This window comes from Saimiri boliviensis, chromosome 7 (assembly GCF_048565385.1).
Source record: "Saimiri boliviensis isolate mSaiBol1 chromosome 7, mSaiBol1.pri, whole genome shotgun sequence".
Classification (NCBI taxonomy): domain Eukaryota; kingdom Metazoa; phylum Chordata; class Mammalia; order Primates; family Cebidae; genus Saimiri; species Saimiri boliviensis.
The window spans coordinates 11,442,112-11,461,140 of NC_133455.1; the positions used below are offsets into that span (position 1 = coordinate 11,442,112).

A 19,029-nucleotide genomic window follows, 5' to 3' on the forward strand; every position below is an offset into this window, starting at 1 on the left:
GGGAAGATAGTCCTACAACGTTGCCCAGGCTGGGGTATAGTGGCTATTCACAGGTGCGATTATGGTACACCTAAAGCCTCGAACTCCTGAACTAAAGCAATCCTCCTGCGTCCGCCTCCTAAGTAACAGACTGCAGGCTCATACCACCGCATCCAGCTTTCCTCTGCTTTTAATAACCCCCTTCTTCAGAAAAGAAAATTAAATGTGAAAAAACTTGTTCAAAACATTTCTTTCAGCATTTTAGAATCACTCAGGTACAAGAAATGCTAATTACAAACCCTTACATGTTATACAATCAGGATGCCCAAGGACTTCATTGGGACAATATTACTAATTACAATTAGTAAATAACTATATGTTTTCTGTAATTCAGATGGCTCTTTCAGTAACTGAATTAGAACAATTTCACTGTAGGAAGGCAAACGGGCATTAGGCTAACTTACACTACATATCGTTTCTATGGTCCCTGACACTTGTACTAACAGCCTTACCTTACAAAGGTTTATGTGCTACTATTTCACAGCCATTTCTTCAACAGTTAGTGTCTAACTATACAAGACAGAGAAACTAAGGTAACTAAGGCCAAGAGACTGATGAGCTATTTTGGGATCTTTCAGACAGCAGACATTGGAGCCACCTAGCACTGAGACTATACATCAGAACAGCCTTTAAGTGCAGAGTTCAGCTGGATGTGGAAGCTCTGCTCCAGCATATATGACTTTGAAGTTTATCAGAAGCCATCAAGCACTAAAGGTCCCACCATATATGGCCAAGACTAAGCGTGCCAGGCCCTGGGTGTAATTAGTTACCCCCTCTTACCTGTGCCGGCACTCCAGATCTGAATGTCTGGTCTCCATCCATAAGCTCTCCCTGAAAAGAAGACATAGTGGCAGAGGGGGCTGTATAGTTTGAAAAAAACGAACGTGTAAAAAAGCTAGGAGTCTGGGACCTTGAAGAATTCAGACTGCTTGTGTCCATGTCGTCCTCAGAGCCTAGTCCATGATGGCACAGTACTAAATCTACCAAGTCTTCTTTTTCACGACAAGTATCTATGGGTATATTTCTCAGAATGAGATACTGCCGTAGATCCTTCACCTTCAGTCGCATTAACTGAGGGCGCTGAAAGGCTGTTTCTTGTAATAAGTGACAAGTAGAACATCTACGGAGATTTTCTTGTAAGACTGAACAAACAGAGCAAAAATCCTTCTTGCAGTCACAGCAAACATGCTGAAAAAAGAAAAGCATTTAATGATAGCAAGATACGAACCATTATGAAAACATGAATTATCTTTCTGCCTTCTATTAAAATTTAATTTTAGTTCTTTTTTTTTTTTTTTTTTGAGACGGAGTTTCGCTCTTGTTGCCCAGGCTGGAGTGCAATGGCGCGATCTCGGCTCACCGCAACCTCCGCCCCCTGGGTTCAGGCAATTCTCCTGCCTCAGCCTCCTGAGTAGCTGGGATTACAGGCACGCACCACCATGCCCAGCTAATTTTTTGTATTTTTAGTAGAGACGGGGTTTCACCATGTTGACCAGGATGGTCTCGATCTCTTGACCTCGTGATCCACCCGCCTCGGCCTCCCAAAGTGCTGGGATTACAGGCTTGAGCCACTGCGCCCGGCCAATTTTAGTTCTTAACAAAGTCCCCACTGGCACTAGACTATTTCCACAGGCACTTTCATGCTCCAAAAGCCATGAAAATCAAAATAGTCATTGCCAAGGCAGTTTGGATTCACAGACGTTCTAATACAGCACTTTAAGAAAAACACACCTTTGTGTTAAGGAATTAAAACCTTCCCACCCCATGGTATAAACATGTAATTAAAAAAACAGAGCTTGAACCACATGGAGCAGAAAGTATAATCACAAACACTTTTCCTGGTCTTTTCCTACATGAACAATTTCCCTCATTTAAAGAGCAAAAGACAAAAAGCATAACAAACTGAGATGGAAAGAGAATGCTAACTGATCTCTCAAGGTCAATCCCAGTAAATACAGAACCACACTAATACAGTAATCTGTAAACTACACAGCCTCATCACAATCAAAGACATGCTACTAGAGAAGCTTAGAGGGCACTAAGATGTGGTCATTTCTGCTCAGTGCATTGTTCTCACAAGCTTTTTTTTTTTCCTTAAGACTAAACTGATGATCAAAGAGAGCAAGGAGGCCTAGTAATATGATGGTTCTCTGAATGACTTTCTACCTTAGTGAAAACAACTGTTAGCCTAAGTATTTTATGTTTAATCTCAAGAGCAGTTAATTTACTGCATTCATTTCTTCATTTGAAAGTTAACAGGTTGCCGGGCGCGGTGGCTCAAGCCTGTAATCCCAGCACTTTGGGAGGCCGAGGTGGGTGGATCACGAGGTTGAGAGATCGAGACCAACCTGGTCAACATGGTGAAACCCCGTCTCTACTAAAAATACAAAAAATTAGCTGGGCATGGTGGCGCATGCCTGTAATCCCAGCTACTCAGGAGGCTGAGGCAGGAGAATTGCCTGAACCCAGGAGGCGGAGGTCGCGGTGAGCCGAGATCGCGCCATTGCACTCCAGCCTGGGTAACAAGAGCGAAACTCCATCTCAAAAAAAAAAAAAAAAAGAAAGTTAACAGGTAAGGGACACTTTTTTGAAACTTGAATCAGTTACAGTAAGTCATTTCTAAACAAAACTACAGACTAATAAATTTCCTGCTTTAGGAAATAAGCATCATCATGAATAAAATGATACCAACGGGTTCAGGGAAAGGATGCCTGAACATGAGAAATTAGTCAGAAAAGTTGAGCAGTAACATAATCCTTCCAATTAAGCATTTTTCTAGACGGAAAATGGCTAATGGAACTAAGCTTTTGATACATATATATATATATATATATATATATATTTTTTTTTTTTTTTACTTTATTTATCTTTTTAAGATGGGGTTTCACCATGATGGCCAGGCTGATCTTGAACTCATGACCTCAGGTGATCCACCCACCTCGGCCTCCCAAAGTGCTAGGATTAGAGGCGGGAGCCACCACGCCCAGCCAGCTTTTGAAGTTTTAATAAACAGAAATGAAAATTTACTAGCCATTGAAAATAACCTACAATCAAGAATTCTGACCCATGTGTCTTGTTATGTAACATTTCATCCAACTCACCTTCTTTCTAAAGACTGAAAATGAAAGTCCACAGGCTTTGCAAACTATATTGGGCCCTTCTGTAGCTGCTGGTGGGTAGGTGGAAAAATCAGGGTTTGGTGTAAATCTGAATGGACCGGTGGCTCCTGCAAATCCTGACTGCTGGCCCCTGACAGCTCCAGTTCCCATGACTTCATTCAGCAGCCCACAGCACGAAGCCCACATAGACGTGGCACCCGCCTAAAAAGGAATACAAATCCCACAGTTTAAAGCTAAGTGGAATCTGGACTCTCTGGATTCCTCAGGGAATGCCATTCTAGAGAGGTAAGTTTGCCCTAAGTAACTTTGAGATCACTGTATTCCTCTGGGCACTGAAATTTCAAGCCACTTGGAAATAAGTAATTTTCTGGTATTTCTAAAGAATATCTGGCATTGGCAATACCCATAATCTCTTGTTAAACAAAAGGAAAAGAACATGATCCAAATTTTACCAAACAAAAAAACCTTCATACCCATCTAAAACAGATACATGCATACACACATTAAGAAAAAAAAAAAAAAAAAGGGGGGCCGGGCGCGGTGGCTCACGCCTGTAATCCCAGCACTTTGGGAGGCCGAGGCGGGTGGATCACGAGGTCAAGAGATCGAGACCATCCTGGTCAACATGGTGAAATCCCATCTCTACTAAAAATACAAAAAATTAGGTGGGCATGGTCGTGCGTGCCTGTAATCCCAGCTACTCAGGAGGCTGAGGCAGGAGAATCGCCTGAACCCAGGAGGTGGAGGTTGCGGTGAGCCGAGATCGCGCCATTGCACTCCAGCCTGAGTAACAAGAGTGAAACTCCATCTCAAAAAAAAAAAAGAAAAAAAAAGGCCAGACAAAAGTCTGTCCTGCACTATATTTGGGATATGCATATGCTAAAAATTCATCATTTTTCATCTGAAATTCAAATTTCCCAGGCACCCTGTATTTTACCTGGCAACTTTTGGCTGGTGGCGATTGCACTAGACACCACATAGTTCTACAGTCTAAGGCAGATTTTATCAGCTATTATTTAACAGAAATAACATAACTTTATCTATTTAAAGACAGTCTCGCTCTGTTACCCAGGCTGGAGAGTGATCTAAGCCCACTGCAACCTCCGCCTCCTGGGTTCAAGCAACCCCAAGTAGCTGGGATTACAGGTACCCATCACCACACCTGGCTAATTTATTTTCAGGAGAGATGGGGTTTCAACATGTTTTCCAGGTTGGTCTCAAACTCCTGGCCTCAAGTCATCCGCCCACCTTGGCCTCCCAAAGTGCTGGGATTATAGGTGTCAGCCACTACACTGGGAACACAAATTTAAGTTGCTTCATTTCCTTAAACCTCTGTTTCCCATTTGTAACTAGGTATAATATACTATGACATACATAAATATGTTTAATGACTGGGAAAACATCAAAACAGCAGCTGAAACACTCTCTAGATTTTATTATTATTATTTTAACCTGAAGTTGTAGACAAACCAGAACAGATTTTAATGTCTCATGTATGATTTATTTTCTCTGGAATTTTCTGTATTTTCCAAATTCTTTATAAAGAATATATTAAGTTGATATTAAGGAAAGTATTTCTTGGCTGGGTACAATGGCTCACATCTGTAATCCCAGCACTTTGGAAGGCAAAGGCAGAAGGATAACATGAGCCCAGGAGATCGAGACCAACCTGAATAACATAGTGAGACCCCACCTGTACAAAAATAAAAAAAATAGCCAGGGGCCCACGGTGGCTCAAGCCTCTAATCCCAGCACTTTGGGAGGCCGAGGCGGGTGGATCACGAGGTCAAGAGATCGAGACCATCCTGGTCAACATGGTGAAACCCCATCTCTACTAAAAGTCCAAAAAATTAGCTGGGCATGGTGGCGCCTGCCTGTAATCTCAGCTACTCAGGAGGCTGAGGCAGGAGAATTGCCTGAACCCAGGAGGTGGAGGTTGCGGTGAGCCGAGATCACGCCATTTGCACTCCAGCCTGGATGACAAGAGCGAAACTCCGTCTCAAAAAAAAAAAAAAAAAAAAAAAAAAAAAATAGCCAGGCATGGTAGCATGTGCTTATACTCTCAGCTGTTCAGGAGGCTGAGGTGAGAAGATCACTTGAGCCCAGGAGGTCAAGGCTGCAGTGAGCCATGATTGTACCATTGCACTCCAGCCTGGGTGACAGAGCAATACTGGTACTGTCTCAAAAAAAAAAAAAAAAAAAAAAAGGGCTGGGCACGGTGGCTCACACCTGTAATGCTAGCACTTTGGGAGGTCGAGGTGGGCGGATCACTCACTTGAGGTCAGGAGTTCAAGACCAGCCTGGCCAATATGGCGACACCCAGTTTCTACTAAAAATACAAAAATTAGCCAGGAGTGGTGGCGCACACTTGTAATTCCAGCTACTTGGGAGGCTGAGGCACAAAAATCACTTGAACTTGGGAGGCAGAGGTTGCAGTAAGCCAAGATCATGTCACTACACTCCATCCTGGGAGTGCAACAGTCTGTCTCAAAAAACAAAAACAGGAACATATTTTCTTATCCTGCCTCTTCAAGCTGAAGATGCTAAACATAATTTTTATTTTTTTTTTTTTTTTTTGAGACAGAGTTTCGCTCTTGTTACCCAGGCTGGAGTGCAATGGCACGGTCTCGGCTCACCACAACCTCTGCCTCCTGGGTTCAGGCAATTCTCCTGCCTCAGCCTCCTGAGTAGCTGGGATTACAAGCATGTGCCACCATGCCCAGCTAATATTTTTTTATTTTTAGTAGAGACGGGGGTTTCACCATGTTGACCAGGATGGTCTCGATCTCTTGAACTTGTGATCTGCCCACCTTGGCCTCCCAAAGTGCTGGGATTACAGGCTTCAGCCACCGCGCCCGGCACTAAACATAATTTTTAATGACTTGATAACCACGATGACCTTCCAAGGAGTAAGGACTATTTGCCACTCCAATAAATGGCCTAGAACTAATGTATTGCTTTTTGTGTTTTTTTTTTCCTTGTCTCTTCCCTCTCTTTGAGACACCACGGCTATCACTACACCTGCCCAGAGTAAGCTGCCCAGAGTAACCTGTCTCCTTTTTTACTGCAGTCTCAGAAACCTGATAACCAAGCTTGTTACAAGTATACATAAAAGAATAAATTTTCATTGAGGGCCAAAGGCATTTTCCCATGCTTAAAATAAAAGCTACAGTGTTTAGAATGAATAGGCTTTTGCTCCTTGTCCTAATTCTCAAGCATATTCTAGAATCTAGATAATGTGATAGGTAATGGAAGTCTAGATAGCTGAGGTATTAGTTAAAATGGCAGCACATAATAATACAGTTCCATTTATTTTATTATCTGATTCTGTCGAACATTTACTGTTTGTCCAGCAAGCTCTTAAAACAAAAAACAAATAAAAAGCCTTCAACCTTAAAAGGCAAAAGGCAATTTGGAACGCAACAGAAGGATAATGCTGTTCCTGCTATTACCCAGAAGTAATGTTGTATTATAAAGAAAGGAGAAGGTAAGAAGAAACCACAAGGTTCAAACAAACAGTCTGAAGTATCAAAGCCAATGATTTCAATATTATAAATCTTCACACCCTATAATTCTCAAGAAATAGTGATGCCTTTAAAAATCAGGTAAAGTCGGGTGCAGTGGCTCATGCCTGTAATCTCAGCACTGTGGGAGGCCGAAGCAGACAGATGACCAGATCAGCAGTTCAAACCAGCCTGGCCAACATGGTGAAACCCCATCTCTACTAAAAATTAAAAAAATTAGCCAGGTGTGGTGGCAGGCACCTATAATCCCAACGACTTGGGAGGCTGAGGCAGGAGAATTGCTTGAAACTCACGGCAGAGGTCAGTGAGCCGAGATAGCGCCACTGCACTCCAGCCTGGGCGAAAGAGTGAAACTCTGTCTCGAAAGAAAAAAAGTCAGGTAAAATTATAATTAATAGTCCATACTTTTAAGTGATTATATACCTTTTAGACTCTACAGCCATAGTGTGCTCAAAAGCATAAAAATCTGGCCAGGCACAGTGGCTCATGACTGTAATCCCGGCACTTTGGGAGGAAGAGGCAGGTGAATCGATCACCTGAGGTCGGGAGTTTAAGAACAGCCTCGCCAACATGACAAAACACCATCTCTAGTAAAAATACACAAAAAATTAGCTGGGCGTATTGGCAGACGCTTGTAATCCCAACTACTTGGAAGGCTAAGGCAGGAGAATCGCTTCAACCCGGGAGGCAGAGGTTGCAGTGAGCCGAGATCATGGCACTGCACTCCAGCCTGGGCGATACAGTGAGACTCTGCACCCCCACCCCCGCCACCGCCCGCCCCAAAAAAGCATGAAAATCAGGATTAACTCTTAGTGAATTTAAATTAACCCTTAAACTTAAATTAAAATTATTATTGAAACTGTTTCAATAATAATAATAAAGTTGGTGTTCTTTTAAGTAAAGGATTCATCTATGGTTCTTTAGAGTAAGCACTCTTAAAACAACTGGGAAAACTTTATTTTAAAAAATTCAGTTTGCGTGTAAATACATCAACTGCAGAAAGTACTCCCAGGATAAATTTGTCTTCATTCCAGGAGTTAACAGAAGTGCAGTTTTCAAAGATTTAGCTTCCTACTAATTTAGCTACTAAACTGACAGCTCTCTCAGCTTTTATCCCCCTTCTAATTCTTGTCTGATGTTGCCTCCTGGACTACAGTGAAAGGTCCTCATTGACAAAAACTTCTTTCTCCTGCTGCATTCCACCATCATGACTGACAAACAACTGTGTAAAAAATTCCTATTATCTCTTCACAGGCAGTGTAACATTATTGAAATTTTGCGTGCTACTCAGAAAGTTCAAATTGTGTTTTCTTGGTAAAGAAGACCAAAAATCTCAAATGACACTCCCCTTTAGAAGCAGCACTGGCAGAAATTTTGACCTTTCTATCAGGGGTAGTTTTACAATGAATTAGGGAAGGATACAATTTTTCAAATCATGTTAATGAGTAGGAGCATTACAATTCTAGGCTGAAAACTTTTTTTTTCCAACTACATAGCTCTGGTAAAGGGAAAAAAAGGACTTATTTTGGGAAAGCAGATGGAATCTCTGTGTAGAAACCAATTTTGGAGGAGGACAATTTTGTCCCATTCCTCATGTTTCTATACAAGGAAGGGAATTTCCTCTTCGTTCCCCAGAAAGCAAATGAAGAAAAATATTTAATTCAGCCATTCATTATAAAATAAAAATTAAAAAACAGTACAGGAATGGTGACTCACACCTGTAATCCCAGCACTTTAGGAGGCCAAGGTGGGAGGACTGCCTGAGGCCAGGAGTTCAGGACCAGCCTATGCAACATAGGGAGACTCCATCTCTACAAAAAATAAAATTAGCCAGGTGTGTCTCACTTAAATTATTGCTGTCAGGTGTGTTTAAAAAAGAAAAAAAAAAAAGATTAGCCGGGTGTGGCGGCAGGTGTCTGTGGTCCCAACTACTCAAGAGCTAGGGCAAAAGGATCGCTTGAGCCTGGGAGGTCAAGGTTATGGTAAACCATGCTTACACCACCACATTCCAGCCTGGGTGACAGAGCAAGACCCTGTCTCAAAAACAAACAGGCTGGGAGTAGTGGCTCATACCTATAATCCCAGCACTTTGGGAGGCCAAGGCGGGCAGATCACTAGGTTAGGAGATCAAGACCATCCTGGCCAACACAGTGAAACCCCATCTCTACTAAAAATACAAAAAAATTAGCTGGGTGTGGTGGCACGCACCTGTAGCCCCAGCTACTCAGGAGGCTGAGGCAGGAGAATTGCTTGAACCTGGGAGGCAGAGGCTACAGTGAGCCAAGATAGTGCCACTGCACTACAGCCTGGCAACACAGTGAGACTATCTCAAAAACAAACAAAAAGAAACAAACAAGCCCAAGCCAACCTCTGAAGTGTCCCAGGCAAAATGTTGCTTTAACACAATATTCAGTACAACTCAGTTCCATTTTGTCATTCCTATAGTATTGTCAGTCCAATACTATAAGAATGGAAAGGAAAGAAGCAATGCTGAAAAATTCAGATTGCATCCTCATTAAGATCTGTGAACTTAAATTTGGGCAAAATCTTCCAGTGAGAGCATGACCTAATGAGAGAATACCCTTCGCATCATGTTGAAGGGCAAATCCAATTACACTATCCTCTCTGAGAGAAGCATTTACAACACTCCTGGCTTCTGGATAGTTCAGAAATTTGAAGTAGGGGAAGTCGCCCGTCACTAGTTTATTTGAAGTACTTTTCTTTTCTTTTTTTTTTGAGACAGAGTCTCACTGTATCACCAGGCTGGAGTGCAGTGGCATGATCTCAGCTCACTGCAACCTCCAACTCCTGGGTTCAAGTGATTCTCCTGCCTCAGCCTCCTGAGTAGCTGGGATTACAGGCATGCACCACCACATCCAGCTAATTTTAGTAGAGACAGGGTTTCACCATGTTGACCAGGATGGTCTCAATCTCTTGACCTCGTGATCCACCCACCTCAGCCTCCCAAAGTGCTGGGATTACAGGCGTGGGCCACAGCGCCCAGCCTGAAGTACTTTTCTTTCCCACCCCGCATATTTGAAAACTTTAATTTCCATTTCCTCTTTAAGCCTCATGTTTCCTGGCATCCCAGCATAATTTCTTTACATTCATTCAGCACTGAGGTGCCAGGAAACACCCATCCCTGCTTGCCCTTCATTGTACCTTAGTAGCTGCTGTCAGTATCTCTCGTTAAGAAATTGCCTAGGTTTTGTGAAACTGCCCTTAATAAGAGAGTGGTTTTCAGCCTTGGCTGCATGTTGGCCTCACCAGGAAAGTCTTTAAAAATACTGATGCCTGGGGTCCCAGCCCCAGAGATTATGATTTCACTGGTCTGTGGCATAGCCTGGGCACCAGAATCTTTTTTTGAAAATTCTCAGAGTAATTCTGATATATAGGCCAGGTTAAAAGCTTCGGACCTGGCCAGGCGCGGTGGCTCAAGCCTGTAATCCCAGCACTTTGGGAGGCTGAGGCGGGTGGATCACGAGGTCAAGAGATCGAGACCATCCTGGTCAACATGGTGAAACCCCGTCTCTACTAAAAATACAAAACATTAGCTGGGTATGGTGGCGCATGCCTGTAATCCCAGCTACTCAGGAGGCTGAGGCAGGAGAATTGCCTGAACCCAGGAGGTGGAGGTTGCGGTGAGCCAAGATCGCACCATTGCACTCCAGCCTGGGTAACAAGAGTGAAACTCCGTCTCAAAAAAAAAAAAAAAAAAAGCTTTGGGCCTGCTCAAAGGGAAGATGTCTTCTTCCTGCCTACACTGTTTCAGCTAGAACATCACCCTCCACAGATTCCTGAGTGGAAAGGGCCATGGTTACTTTAGAAGCCTGTGCCCCTAAAGTTCTGGAACTAATGCCTCAGCCATATGCTCCCCAATTGTTTTTCTGTAGTGGGATAGATAGTATTTCATATTCCACTTCGGTTTCACCCAATCCTTTAAGAAAGGATCAGCTGAGTTTTGGCCAGGCGTTGTGGCTTATGCCTTTAATTCCAGCACTTTGGGAGGCCAAGGTTGGCAGATCATCTGAGGTCAGGAGTTTGAGACCACCCTGATAATCCAGGCATGGTGGCGCACGCCTGGAGTCCCAGCTACTCAAGAGGCCAAGGCAGGAGAATAGCTTGAGCCCAGGAGGCAGAGGTTGCAGTGAGCCGAGATCAAACCACTGTACAAGTGCACTCCAGCCCAGGCAACTGAGTAAGATTCCATCTCAAAAAAAAAAGAAAAAAAGAAAAAAAAAATCAGCTGAGTTGTAATTTGATTCTTAGATGAATCCCTTTCCTTTTTACCATATATTGGCCTGTAACTTTTGCTCTCCTTCATTTTATTTGCTCTTTGCTTCTGGGCCCAAACTTTTATTTCCCAACTTAACTCCTCTGCACATTGTCTTGTGTGAAATCCCCCAGTATTAGGAGAAAGTCAGTGATTTCTGGGTCTATCAAAAGCATCCACTGTTCAAAGTATTTTTGTCCTTCTTCACCTCCAACCTGAAGAATCCATCCAGAAGATAAATCCTTCCAAGCTTGGACTCCATCTACCTGTCTCTCCTTCAGTATGCTTCATCTTCCTGTACTCTTATAAATTTCAGAAATTTATTCTGCATGTTCCCTCAGGGCAGAGGCATCTCTACCTACAATGTCACCCTGACATTCACATAATAGTGCTTGAAGTGTTCTATACCAATCTTTCCCCTCTTAAATCTGTCCACATTTTCTGGTTTTTATTTTATATTTATTTTTATTGACTTACTTTTTTTGAGATAAGTTTTACTCTTGTTACCCAGGCTGGAGAGCAGTGGTGCAATCTCGGCTCACTGCAACCTCCACCTCCTGGGTTCAGGAGGCCTCAGCCAAGTTGCTGGAATTACAGGTACCGCCACCACGCCCAGCTAATTTTTTGTATTTTTAGTAGAGATAGAGTTTCGCCATATTGGCCAGGCTGCTCTCAAACTCCTGACCTCAGGTGATCCACCTGCCTTGGCCTCCCAAAGTGCCAGGATTATAGGCGTGAGAAGCCTCCCTCTTTCGCACCCTTCTTTTAAAAGCTTTAGAGACCTAGGTTCATGTTCTTTCCCATTCCGTTTCTGTCTTCCCTATACTTTAACATCTTCCTCCAGTTGAGTTAGCCTGTATTCCTTCATTTTTCTTTTAGTCACTCATTGCCTCCATATTGATGGTGAGATGAAAACATTTTCTGCACACCACTTGATTACCTCCTGGATTTTGAGCGAACCCAATTCCTAGAAAGACAGCATAGTAGGTGTAGGAGCTGTTGAATACTAAGCATAACCCTTTGGCTTCTGACAGTATACTAGGGTTAACCCTTTGGCTTCTGAATTTGCAGTCAATTCACTGACCTGTTGCTCTACTTCAATTCCAAAGTGGTTTATTCCTTACATAAGGGTCACCATCCATTATTTGTTCACTGTGGGGCGGAGGGAACCCTACAATTACTACTCCATGAATAAAGTCCAAACCCAAATCTCTGAAAAGCCTGGAACTTTGAAAATGCAAGCCATGATCTGGGCTTCTATGACCTACTTGGGGACCTTAGTTGCCAGCAAAAGTCCATGGGCTATAACACGTGAATCCAAGTGGTATCTAAGAAGTATAACCCTTTTTCTAAGAGGTTAGAAAGAACAATAATCAAGAAAAACAGAAAAAAATCAAGAAAAAAAAACAAAGAACAATAATCTGAGGGGAAGGTAAGGCAAAGAGGAAGGGGACAAGGGCTGAAAAACTAACTACTAGGTACTGTGTTCACTACCTGCTGACAGGACCAGTTCTACCCCAAACTTTAGCATAACTCAACATATCCATGTAACAAACCTGCACATGTACCCCTGAATCTAAAATAAAAGTGAAATTATATTGAAAGAAAAGAACAATAATCTGTGAAGACAGCTACATTTCCTCTCTTGACGATGAATGTAGTTTAAAACAACACAGAGAATAAGAGAGTGAGGCAACTGTCTGCCCATGCCTGGCACAAAACTCCAAGCTCAGGGAATTTACCCGTGTTTGTAGTTTATTTTCTTTTTTTTTTTTTTTTTTTTTTTTTTTTTTGAGACGGAGTTTTGCTCTTGTTACCCAGGCTGGAGTGCAATGGCGCGATCTTAGCTCACCGCAACCTCCACCTCCTGGGTTCAGGCAATTCTCCTGCCTCAGCCTCCTGAGTAGCTGGGATTACAGGCACGTGCCACCATGCCCAGCTAATTTTTTGTATTTTTAGTAGAGACGGGGTTTCACCATGTTGACCAGGATGGTCTCGATCTCTCGACCTCGTGATCCACCCGCCTCGGCCTCCCAAAGTGCTGGGATTACAAGCTTGAGCCACCGCGCCCGGCCTTGTAGTTTATTTTCTAGCTATCGATGATTACTAAGAATAAATGACTTGTTCTTGATAGTCTAATCTCTTTCCTACCTACTCTCTTAAGCCAAAGCTGCTCTCGATAGAGCAGTCATGGGACCATGGTTTTCCCGGCTTCTATCAGTTAATAACTAGGTACTGTATTAAAAACTTACACATGGCCGGGCGCGGTGGCTCAAGCCTGTAATCCCAGCACTTTGGGAGGCGGAGGCGGGTGGTTCACAAGGTCAAGAGATCGAGACCATCCTGGTCAACTTGGTGAAAACCCGTCTCTACTAAAAATACAAAAAAAAAATTAGCTGGACATGGTGGTGCATGCCTGTAATCCCAGCTACTCAGGAGGCTGAGGCAGGAGAATTGCCGGAACCCAGGAGGCGGAGGTTGCAGTGAGCCGAGATCGCGCCATTGTACTCCAGCCTGGGTAAAAAGAGCGAAACTCCGTCTCAAAAAAAAAAAAAAAAAAAAAACGTACACATAAGGCAGCCGGGTGTGGTGGCTCACGCCTGTAATCCTAGCACATTGGGAGGCTGAGGCAGGTGGATCGCCTGAGCTTGGGAGCTAGAGACCAGCCTGGACAACACGGTGAAACCCCATCTCTACTAAAACACAAAACATTAGTCAGGCATGGTGGTTCATGCCTGCAGTCCCAGCCACTCGGGAGGCTAAGTCACCAGAATCTCTTGTACCAGGAGTCAGAGGCTGCAGTGAGATGAGATCACGCCACTGCACTCCAGCCTGGGCAAGACTCTGACCCAACAAAAAAAAAAAATTACAAGCCCCATAATAAGAAATTCTAAAACCTGCCTGGACTGCCTCAGACACCTAGATATCCTTATGTCATTCTGCTATCCAACGCTAGTTCTCCTCTTTTCTTTAAAGACAGTGTACCAAGATTTTAAGGAGCCAGTAACAGTACCTTTTTCCACATCCAATTTGGAGCTAATTAAGAAATAAGACAGAGGTTGGGCCCAGTGGCTCATGCCTATAATCCCAGCACTTTGGGAGCCCAAGGCAGGAGGATCATCTGAGGTCAGGTGTTTAAGATAGGCCTCACCAACATGGTAAAACCCCATCTCTACTGAAAATACAAAAATTAGCCAGGCATGGTGGCAGGTAATCCCAGCTACTCAGGAGGCTGAGGCAGGAGAATCGCTTGAACCTGGGAGGTGGAGGTTGCAGTGAGCAGAGATTGCACCACTGCACTCCAGCCTAGGTGATGGAGCAAGGCCCTGCCTCAAAAAGAAAAAAAAAGAAGTCAGACAAATGGAAATTAAAACGTTTGTTTTTACTGATAGCATCAACTGGAGGACAGGATCTTAGCTCTGCAGCCAACTAAGCAGTCTGGAAAATATACAGCTGGCCAAAGCAGCTTACCATCTAGTTGAGTGGAGACCAGAACTCCATCTTCACTACAGGAAAACAGATGTGAGAAGGTCCCAGAAAGTACTGAGCCAAGTCAGTTCCTTCACTGAAACTCAATATTCAAGTCCCTTTTTTCCTCCAGTAGCAGACACTGACAGTGTTCCTCCCATACTCTTCCCTCCTGAAGTGAATCAGAAGCCCCCTCCCTCCCCTCTGTAGGAGTAAAGAGGAGGAAGCCAATGGAAGGGGAACACAAACCTAAATAATCTGCATAAGAGAAGGACTGACACTTTACAGCCAACAAGGTTATAAGGACTCTCTCAGGTTCCTCAGTCAGATTCAAACAATATAAGCCCATGCAACATCATTTAAGCTAACAAAATCGAAAGGGAAGGTGTTCTGTTTCTTTGCAAGAGCTGTAGCCCAGCTCTCTTTCTGGCACAGTTCCAGGATTTCCAAATGGCTTCAAGGTTCAGCTGTCTTTACTCCTGTGTATGTATAATCTAATCTTTTAGAATCCCTGTGGAAGAAAATATTTCAAAATGCTCAATTTAAAGAATTCACAAGTTTACTATAAATTTTCAATCCTAAACTACATCAGGATGTAATCCCTTTTCATGATTCCATTAAATTTAAAATTAACCAGCTAGACTAGAATGAAGAATCAGAAGAGCTATGGTGGTTTCTATGAAGATTAAATGACAGGCCAGACGCAGTGACTCACACCTGTAATCCCAGCACTTTGGGAGGCTGAGGAGGGTCGATCACGAGGTCAGAAGTTGGAGACCAGCATGGCCAAGAGGGTGAAACCCTGTCTCTACTGAAAATACAAAAACTAGCTGGGCGTGCTGGCAGGCACCTGTAATCCCAGCTACTCAGCCTGGGTGACAGAGCAAGACTCCATCTCAAAACAAACAAACAAACAAACAAAAACAAAGCAGAAAAAGCAGTTGATAAAAAAGCAAGATCTTTATCTTAAAGCCATTTGAGAAATATAAGCTCCTTAGAATGTGAAAGGATTTATTATCAAAACTGCTGCTTCAACTGAAATACAATATGCAGGGACCTAACTCTGCTTTCTCAGTAACCAAATATCCAACCATATACCAAAAAGGAAGAAATTCTACATCCTATTTTTCTAAGATCATCTGGACGTTAAGCAGGTTGCAAAAACAGATGATGAACTCTAACACTTTTAGGCAAGACGTTGGCCAAATTGATAAGATTATTATAATAATGTGTGCTATAGATCATAAATGTTATCTTCTTCATGCTTGGGTTTTGTTTTCTTTTTTAAAACAGTATACTTGATCCTTAGCACCATTCCCCTACCTTTCAGCGGAAAAAAAAAGGGAAAAGAAATTACATTCAGTAGATTACTTTCTCCTTGATACGTCATTTTGAGCTTGGAAGAACAAATGAGATTAGCACAATTAAGGGTAAGATCAATGTAAATAAGGAAAAACAGGAAGCAGGATTAAATCAAATTAACACAGGGCACCAATTTTAATTTTTTTAAATCCCTTATGGGAAGTTAATTAGATGTTACTGTAAGGTTAAACAGTTACTTGAGTCTGAGAGGTAAAACCTATTTCAAAACATCAGTTTCTAAACCGAACAAAACACAACACCAAAGGGAGAAAGTAAAAACCCATTTCCACACATATACTAAAACCAGCTGCTCCAGGTTTGAGTGGAAATGTATTATCTATATAATTGCTTAGCTTTTTATGTTTTTTTGTTGTTGTTTGATACCTTTCATGTAATTGCTTATTTTTTTTTTTTTTTTTTTTTTTTTTTAAATCTTTAACAGAGACAGGGTTTCCCCATGTTGGCTAGGCTGGTCTCGAACTCCTAACCTCAAATGATCCATCCGCCTTGGCCTCCCAAAATGCTTAGATTACAGGCCAGGTATACTTGCTTAGCTTTTAGTGTAATTTTAAACCCACAGAAAGGAGTATTTCCTTACATGAGCATTCACATTAGCATTCCATGCCTTCAGGAATCACACTGTCTCTGTCCAGAAATCTACAGATGAGCATACCCACAATTAAACAATTACAATATAAATCAACATTAAGTTAAATAATAAACATTTAACAGCCCAAATCCTAAATGGTATGAATCCAGTATTACAAAAACAAAAGCATCATTTATAACTGTCATCTTGCACAGGTCTGCATTTTGCTTCTGAAAATATGTATCCTTTCTACAATTTCAATTGCCACCCAACTTTGTTTCTAAAAATTCAACTTAGCAGCTAGTACCTTCCACTTCAATTCAAAAAACACGTCTGTTTTCAATGAACTTGTTTAAAAATTTCAACACTGGACCTGTCCCTATTTCTTTCCTTCGATAGCTAGTTCCTTAACGGGCTGCAAATTTAGTATTAATAAAAATACTGGGCCGGGCGCGGTGGCTCAAGCCTGTAATCCCAGCACTTTGGGAGGCCGAGGCGGGTGGATCACAAGGTCGAGAGATCGAGACCAACCTGGTCAACATGGTGAAACCCCGTCTCTACTAAAAATACAAAAAATTAGCTGGGCATGGTAGCGCGTGCCTATAATCCCAGCTACTCAGGAGGCTGAGGTAGGAGAATTGCCTGAACCCAGGAGGCGGAGGTTGCAGTGAGCCGAGATCGCGCCATTGCACTCCAGCCTGGGTAACAAGGGCGAAACTCCATCTCAAAAAAAATAAATAAATAAAAATAAAAATAAATAAAAATAAAAAATAAAAATGCTGACCTTCTTCGAGGCATTATATATAAGGATCCCTGCTTTGTTTTTAGATCTTAACACAGCAGGGGGTGGTTTTCAGGAAATAAAGCTACTTCTAGATATTTTGATAGATATTCCAAGCTGGAATAATATGTTATAACTAAAAACTGGAAAGCTAAAAGTAAGCTTTGGCAATATTCTCATACTTCGAGGCACAGTTCAAAAGTTACCCATTCCAAAAATATTCCTTTTTTCCTGGGGCCAGAAGTATCATCTCTAGCTCTTAAGTGTTTTGCCCACCCCCGCCTTTGATACCTATAGCCTTCTGCCTTGTAATATGGTCACTTGCAAATAACTCTTCTTTTGAATGGCAAACTCCTTCCTAAGGGGTGGAGCTGCATTTTAAATCACTTGGACGCTTTATGGAGATACCGTTAATCTAGCAACTCACCTGCTAGATTACCCACCCCCAGCACACCTCTGCACTGAGATTAACGAAATCGTCTAGGTCTCAAAGGATCATCACCTTATGACTCATCCTACTTGGTTTGAGTTCGGCAAATCAGTCAACACCTGAACTGACTGCTGCACACAGAGCTCTTCAGAACTCTCAGTGATCGGGCTGAGAATCGCCTCCCAGAGGCAGGCCGGAACCCCCGCTCCCCTTCCCCCTTTTCTTCAACTTCTCATCAGTGACGCTCCCACGCTCTCACTCCCACCTCGGAGAACTCAAGCTGACAAATTCCTTGCTGCGTTTACCTAGGGCCGATGGAGGCACATCCAGCCAGCTCTAGGTCGCGGCCCCGACGTGCAGCCTACGAAGCACCCCTTCGTGGTGGCATCCCCGCCCTGAGAGTTCTCCAGCCCGTCAGCCCGGCCCCGGCCTCACCACCCTCTGCACCCCTTCTGTTCTCGTCGGGCCCACGATGTCCCCCATACTGGGGTTAGTTCAAGGACTCGGGGCGAGAGGGCACGCCGCGCCCCAAGGGACCGAGGCTGGGGCGAGCCCTGGAGGAATCTGCCTCAGGCCCCCGAGGAGGTGCTCAGGGCCCGGCGCAGAGAGGGGCCCACCCAGCGCGAACGCCGGGGCTCCCGGCTTCTCCCCACCGCTCGGCTCGCTGACGTGGGGGACACTCGAAGAGTTCGAGAGAGTCCGGGAGCCTGCCTTGGGCCGGTCGGGAACCCTGAAGTCAGGCGGGCGACCCCCCTCAGCGCAACTCTCCGAGACGCCGGCTGGCTAACCGTTAAGGCGGAAGGAAAGGAGGAGCTTCGGCTGCCCTGGCTAGACAGGACTCGCGAGGAGACTCTCGCCGACTCACACGGACTCCTCACCTTCATGGCCGCAACCGCCTCGGCTCGGCCGGCTCTGCCAGGGAACTCAGCACCATAGCAGCTCCTCGCACTGCCGACCTCCTTCCCTCTGGGCAGCGACTACGGCGCCTCGCGAAGCGACCGAGCGTCCGGACGTAAGGGGCGCGGTCACGCTCGCCGCGTGCCCCTTTAAGAGCGCAGAGCGGCAGCCAAGAAGACCAATTGGAAGCCTACTTTCGGGGGGCCGGTCACCAGAGCCAATGAAGCGACAGGGATGGGGCGGGGCCTCTGGCGTTTCCTCTTGGTGGGAAGGGGAGGACTTCTTTCCGCCCAGAGCGGAGACCGGAGGGCCTGGGCGTGGCGGGAGGCGCGCTCCGGAGCAGCGTTCTCGTTTGGGTGTATGAAATAGGAGACAGCGTCCGCTGAGGAAACTGCTGCCTTTTTCTGAGCTGGGTGGTCAAGTTTCCGGGAAGCGGAGGGCGGGAAGGGCCGTGGTGAATTTGAACACGCCGGTTGGCTGGAAGGCTTTTGTTTCGACCATCAGAGCAGGGCCTCAGATTTCCTTCCCAGACGTTCCCGCGCTCACG

The 19,029-nt window shown here is 44.1% G+C and overlaps 1 protein-coding gene across 4 annotated transcripts in view; it reads right to left on the bottom strand.

Moving 5' to 3' along the window:
• Window positions 1-18,610, bottom strand: part of RNF34 (ring finger protein 34) — a 24,424-nt gene extending 5,814 nt beyond the window's left edge. The window contains exons 1-3 of one of the 4 annotated variants that reach the window (XM_039471715.2): window positions 18,464-18,610; window positions 3,141-3,359; window positions 820-870 (exon numbers count right to left, since the gene is read on the bottom strand). In XM_039471715.2, the coding sequence (XP_039327649.1) occupies window positions 820-870; window positions 3,141-3,359; window positions 18,464-18,469 (276 nt within the window). In that variant the 5' untranslated portion in view covers window positions 18,470-18,610. Of the gene's footprint in view, window positions 1-819; window positions 1,228-3,140; window positions 3,360-18,463 lie in introns of all 4 variants that reach the window. The other 3 variants (XM_039471714.2, XM_039471716.2, XM_074402146.1) reach the window with 3 other exon arrangements.
• Window positions 18,611-19,029: the final 419 nt, after the last annotated feature.